The sequence below is a fragment of the Triticum dicoccoides genome, chromosome 2B (assembly GCF_002162155.2).
Source record: "Triticum dicoccoides isolate Atlit2015 ecotype Zavitan chromosome 2B, WEW_v2.0, whole genome shotgun sequence".
NCBI classification, from domain to species: domain Eukaryota; kingdom Viridiplantae; phylum Streptophyta; class Magnoliopsida; order Poales; family Poaceae; genus Triticum; species Triticum dicoccoides.
Genome location: NC_041383.1, coordinates 553,757,437 through 553,763,492, shown reverse-complemented (window position 1 = coordinate 553,763,492; position 6,056 = coordinate 553,757,437). Strand labels below are relative to the sequence as shown.

Sequence of the window (6,056 nt, the reverse complement as noted above, 5' to 3'; positions counted from 1 at the left end):
GATTAGGCAGTGGCAATGTGGTCGAAATGATACCATGCGGCCAGTGACGGCTCCAGGAATTTGCAACCGGGTATTCACGAGTATTCATTTTGCCAAAATCATTGTTGTTTTTTGAAAATTGTATCTGTTTTACCAAAATCAACACTGTTTTGTAAAAATCATGGGTATTCACGTGAAGACCCAAGAATACCCCTAGCGTCGCCCCTGCATGCATGCGGCGCAAATGAGTCAGTTGCCTAGACTCCATTTATCAGTGATGCATGTGGATGCGGACGCGGCCGTGATCATTCGCGCTGCCGAAAATAAACTAATATCTGCTGCTTTTGTAAATGTGCTAATGCTAAATATGCTCAACACGGACTGTCGTGTACTTGTTCAGGCTGGTCATAGTGGGGAGGAACTTAGGAGTAACATCACACACTCCAATACAACTTTGCTTATGTGGCACGTATTTAATGAAGAGAGAGGTGCTTGTGGTAACTAGCTAAGTTACCGGAACATCACACACTCCAAGAACAATGAGTCTATAACCTAATAAATACATCGTTGCATGACACTACATAAATGTTCCTACCCACTATGGAAGTAGTAACATAGTCTAGGGAATTGTGTAAGTTACTAGCTTATGTTCTTGCCCATTGTGACCAGCAAGAACAACATTTATGCATGTATGTGAATTGTATTTTCTTTTTCGAAAGAATATGATTTACATTTCCTGATCTTAGTCTACATGTTAACTTTTTTGAGAGGGAAATGCTTTTTTTGCTTCAATGGAAAATCCCGTTAGGGACAGAAAATTGATGATAGCCCATGCCCTACCCCAATACCTCGATCCTAGACCCCTCTCCCCTCGAAAGTCCAAACCACCAGAACTTCCATAACAAACTCCCCCCTGGATTCATCTCGGCCAGAAGCTCGGTTCTTGGCGGCAATGGCAACGGCCGCGCGGAATCTGCCGCCGGGCCACGCGTTCGAGCCCAGCGGCCACCAGATCATCACGCAGTACCTCGCACCCAAGGCGCTCCGGGGCGACGCCACCCCGGGGCACGTCGCAGAGGGCGTGGACGTCTTCTCCGCGAGCCCCGCGGCGCTCCCCTTTCACCCCAGCAGCAGGCGGCGACACGGGGAGGCGTGGGGCTACTTCTACGGCGCCCAGGCCGCCGGCGACGCGCGGCCGGCGCCGGGCGGGTGCTGGGCGCGGTACGGCCGCGAGAAGGGGTACGTGCACGGCGCCGGCGCGGCCGCGGAGGCGGTCGCGTTCCGGCGCAGGTTCGCGTTCCACGTGCCGCGGCAGGGCTGCGACGGCCGGGCGGCGTGGGCGCCGATGCCGTGGCTGATGAAGGAGTACCGGCTCAACAAGGGCGCGGCCGCCTTCCGCGCCGCGCAGCCCGGCCCCAAGGCGGACATGGACTGCGTGGTCCGCAAGATCTTCACGAAGGCGGTGGCCGTGGCCCCTCCGACGCCGCCTTGCAGCTCCGACGAGGAGGACTCCAGCGGCCCCGACATGGACGAAGAGGACGACGGCTGGTACGGCGAAGAGGACCGGAAGCGCGTCGGCTGCTCCATCGAGGGCCCGCCGCGGAAGCGCGCTCGACCTAGCTGATGCCGACCGCGCGGGCACGGATGCGCGCTCGTGTCTCGCTAGCGCCGCGTTCCATCGGTCATGAGAACAATCCATGATCGCTGCTGCGTTTATCCTTCGGAGAGCTTTTGATTTGCAGTACATGGGTTTCTGTAGTTGCAGTCATCACCAAACCCGTAGTTCAGAGAAACTAGTAGAATTGAGAATCTGAATCTGTACGTATCTTGCGTTGGTTCTGCAACATTTTCTTGATCTTCCTGCTCTTGTATGAACAAGTCAGGAATCCTATGCTTCATAGTTGCAACTTTCTTGTATGTTGAAGCAGCAGTTTGTTTGTAAGTGAGTTGTTCACTTATCAATTCTCATGTTGATGCAGAGTAAAAACCCCTCTGCCCCCAATCAACTCGCTGCTAAGTAATCCTTCCTTGTGCAATTGCAGAAATGTGATGCTGGTGACAGAGGGAACTGTCTTCTGTGACCACCTCATCATTTTTCTGCGACATCAGCTGCTAACTGCATCCACTGCAACAACCTTTTGGTTGCGACTTCTTTTCCAGTATCTTCTCCTTGGAATGAAGCATTAAGGAGTATCAGCAAGGAATTAATTAATACACTCCCAGGCCCAGCTAATCAGCTACTCAAATAACTTTTCCGAATGCATCCAGTGAGCATATGCATATCCAAGTTCTGAGTGCACTTGACAGTTCAAAACAATTATGGCGTGATCCTCAAGTCAAAAAGAGAAGAAAAAATGTAAACAAAATTACTCGTGCATCAAAGCGTCTCTTCACAAGCCAAGCCTCCGTCCAAACTTCTAACTCATGTGGGGAATCATCCTAGCGAAATCAAGTCAAAGGAGACGACTAACTCAGTGACTGCGCGGCTCATCGGGTTCAGAAGCTTCTGCGGGGCTTTGCTTTCGCGCTTGCAGTAGGCGGCGCAGCCTTGTCGAGGTTGTCCATCACCCCCAGTTCCATGGAGGCCTTGCTCTTGCGCTTGCCGTGCGGCCCGTCGTCGGCTCTGGACGGGTCGGGTGCCGCTGGCGTCTTGTGCTTGAACCGGACCAGCAGGATGGTCATGTTGTCGACCGACGGTTGCGGTGGCTCTACGCACATGTCGAGGATGGCCTCGCAGTTCTTCCCAAGGTCCATCCCCTGTGTGTGTGCATGTGTGTGTTAGTCACAGCAATATATATGTCAAGCTAAAGGGGTATTTGATTAGCTAGAAAGGCAGAAATGCTGGTGAAACAAGAAGAAATGCTCACAGATTTCATGTTGTTTCGTATAATTTCAACCAGGCCCTGGTTTAGCACGACGTCCCTACAAAAACGAGAGGTGTGTGAATTTAGGCAGAGCAAAGAGCTGGGAGATAGATAAGCTATGTCAGTGAGTATGTCCAGGAAGGCAAAGCACAAATCCCTATCTACACTTTACCATGTTTCCTTCAGTGCCAACAATATGCAGGCCAAAAATTCTAAGATCCAGGTTCTTCAAAGTAGGTTCTTTGTTATAAAGATAAGTCAAGAATATTTCAATATCTTTTTCGAACCAACTGACCAGGTCAAGTTCATATTCATGCAATGAGGTTAATATTTTTCTGGAAAATTTATGAAGTACTAGCACAACAAGGGATCAGCAGAGATTCCGGTACTCTGTACCTTCAGCAAATCATACAAGAACGATATGTACACGGTGATTTAGCCCAAAGCAAAGCAAATTTAACTGAACCCAAATCTACAAAATCCTTCCTAGGTAAAGACTACTAACTATGTATATCTCGAGAAAAACGCGATTGTCGAAACTAACTGTCATTTCAAGTGCGTGTACTATGTATGAAACTAATCACAGTCATCACAACAAACAATAATCGATCAAAGCTTGTACAGTAATATTTAGTTGGGGACTTACCAGACTCCATCACATGCCATAACAAGGAACTCAGTTTCATCAGTTATGTTTTCCTAACAGCAAAACGGTCATTTTCCATTAGACCGTATCCAGCAGGACGAACATACAGATTTTATGACAATTCAGTAACTCACTACGCGAATCTCAGGAGAACAAGTCAGTGCTTGTAGTGCAGGGGTCAGCCGACTATTGCTTTTGTACCTCATATCACCTGAAATGCAAGCAAAATGCCAATTACAATGTGATAAACTGTGTAGCCTCTCAAAAAACGAACATACAAGATATAACTTTACCGATCGATCTGGAGACCGCAATTCCACCATCGATGCGACCGGCTCCTCCAGTAAGTACAACAGACCGTCCTGCATTCTCTATTCTCCGTCTTTCAGCCGGCACATTTGGTTTGTGATCGGTGGTTAAAACAGTTGCCTTGGAACACAACAAAAATAAAACCAGGCACCATTAGAGGTCACAGTTATAAGAAAATACTGCACGGATCGGGTACCAGCCAGACACCGACAAGAGAAGTACCTGACCATTCCTTGAGAGCACGCAGCGGCAATCACCAGCATTCCCAACAATGATCTGGTTTCCTCTGATGACAGCCACACAAGCGGTACTTCCTACATCTGCTGCCCCGGGGCGTCTCTGCAGACAAATAACTCAAGCTGAAGTAAACAATAGGTGTTTTCATAACATCAGATTTCTACATACAAAAAACTGGAGGGGATGTGTAAAAAAATGAAATGAGATACCACCTTCATATTTACACAAGCACAACCGAGCAACATATCCTTGACAGTCGAATTCGTATTGGCATTATAAGCAGGGCTATACTCAGATAATTCCCTCCGTCCCTCCTCTGTCATCATCATCTGATCCATTCTGCAACAGTCGAGTAGCAACAGCGATTACAAATGTGACACACGTACGCATGTGTGAAAGGTACCACAATGAACAAAACAATATCGTAGTATCGGCAGAGAACTCCGGGAGAAACTGCGTAATCTCAGAGAACACATAGGATGCATGAATTGTTTAGCTATTAAATAACCTGAAGAACGCGCTCTCCACGGCAATACGCAGGCTGTCATTGAAGTGTGGATGCTTCTGGACCTCAAGATGGAAGTGTTTCGCACAGAACATCGATACAGCAGGTCCTGTATCAAGAAACAAATTTCAGATGGTAGTAAATGGCACTTATTACAAAAAGGAAAGGATTTATGTGAATTCCAGGAGCTAAATTTGTATCATGCATATATCTGAATTCTGCTTTTCGCAAGAGGATGGAGCTGAGTAGAGAACACCAACCTCCATGGCCATCATAAACACCAAAGAACGATGTGGCGGTGGAAGCATCAAGATCTCCAACAGCTGCATGCTGGGGAAAGAGAAGATCAGAAAGTTAGGCCTTGGCATTTCACCAAAGTTAAACCATGTACTATTAGGATGGTCACTCACGGCATCTTCCATGTTCGCGCGGTAACCTTGCATGGACGACACCGCGTACTCGAGCCTGTCATTCTCCCCCCTCTCGGTGGTCTTGGACAGCACCGGATCCCTGCTGATTGTGCTCATGCCGGAGTTTGCCTGCCTGAAAGATCACAGCAGCATGCCATGGATGAAAAATCTTGTAGGATTAAGAAAGAACTCAAGAGCAAACCGATGGTGAGTGAGATGCATGCAGATGCAGATGGCATGAATACCCGAAGAGAAAGCAATGAATAAAATCCAAATGAGACATCACCATGCGTTCTTCATGGCTTGGTGGTGGCCGTCTCGTCCTTCTTCCTTCTCCGTCTGCGACGCATGCACGATGGAGCAGCAGCCAGAGCCAGAGAGGGTCCGGGAGGCCAGGTCGGTTGCGCCTGTACCTGGCACCAAATGCATCCATCAGGTCAATGGCGGCCGGAGGAGACTTGGGAAAAACATTTCAGGCAATGCCCAATTGAAAAGCTCAAATTGGGACCGGGCGGAGGCAGGATTCGGATACGGGAGGGGCCAACAAAGAGACGGCGACGGGCGATCACGGATGAAATGGGATGTATCAAGTGCCAATGTTTGGCAATGGCATTGCAGGTCGTCAGAATGTAAGATCTCTAACCTTTTCCCCGTGTGCGAGTAACTAGGGCACTGGCATTGCCGCATTACGCAAATGGCGGCGCGCATTCGTACCTTGGCGGATGATCCGGCGGTGCGGTCGAGCGGGCGGCCGGCGGGAGGCAAGGCGGCGACGGCGGCGATCAGAGGAGCCGGCCGAGTGCCCTGGTGGAGACGAGTGGCGGAGGAGCAGACACAAAACGATCTGCGACCCCGGATTGCGTGGCACTTGCGATCGACTCTTTTGTTGGACCCACATGGGCCTCTCTCTACCTGTACCCCCCACGAGGGAGGGCTTCACTGCTCTGGCGTGTACGCCTGAAACGGATTTATTGCAGGCTGAATTGGGCAACTCGCCGTCTCACTTGCATCTCCACCAGATACCGCTCTTCTTTCTTCGTGCATCGCTTTTCTTTCTTCCCCACGAAGAAAGAAAAAGGTGATCTCGTCCAGAGGCGTTTTCTTCC

General features: G+C 49.4%; 1 protein-coding gene across 1 annotated transcript; it reads right to left on the bottom strand.

The window, feature by feature from the left end:
- Window positions 1–2,279: 2,279 nt before the first annotated feature.
- LOC119367999 (probable protein phosphatase 2C 42) lies at window positions 2,280–5,702 on the bottom strand. The gene is made up of 12 exons (XM_037633361.1): window positions 5,665–5,702; window positions 5,237–5,363; window positions 4,951–5,083; window positions 4,801–4,870; window positions 4,544–4,649; window positions 4,248–4,374; window positions 4,021–4,137; window positions 3,783–3,918; window positions 3,624–3,700; window positions 3,490–3,542; window positions 2,847–2,901; window positions 2,280–2,736 (listed from the first exon to the last, which is right to left on the bottom strand). Exons 2-12 carry the CDS (start codon window positions 5,248–5,250, stop codon window positions 2,476–2,478), a joined length of 1,149 nt encoding a protein of 382 aa, XP_037489258.1. The 5' UTR covers window positions 5,251–5,363; window positions 5,665–5,702; the 3' UTR covers window positions 2,280–2,475.
- Window positions 5,703–6,056: the final 354 nt, after the last annotated feature.

What these genes read in the sequence shown, in the direction of transcription:
- LOC119367999 (XM_037633361.1), bottom strand. An exon ending in GCGCGAACATGGAAGATGCC is followed by an intron (nt 4,871 to 4,950) that starts GTGAGTGACCAT and finishes CTCTTTCCCCAG; the next exon opens with CATGCAGCTGTTGGAGATCT. An exon ending in GTGCTTGTGTAAATATGAAG is followed by an intron (nt 4,138 to 4,247) that starts GTGGTATCTCAT and finishes ATTTGTCTGCAG; the next exon opens with AGACGCCCCGGGGCAGCAGA.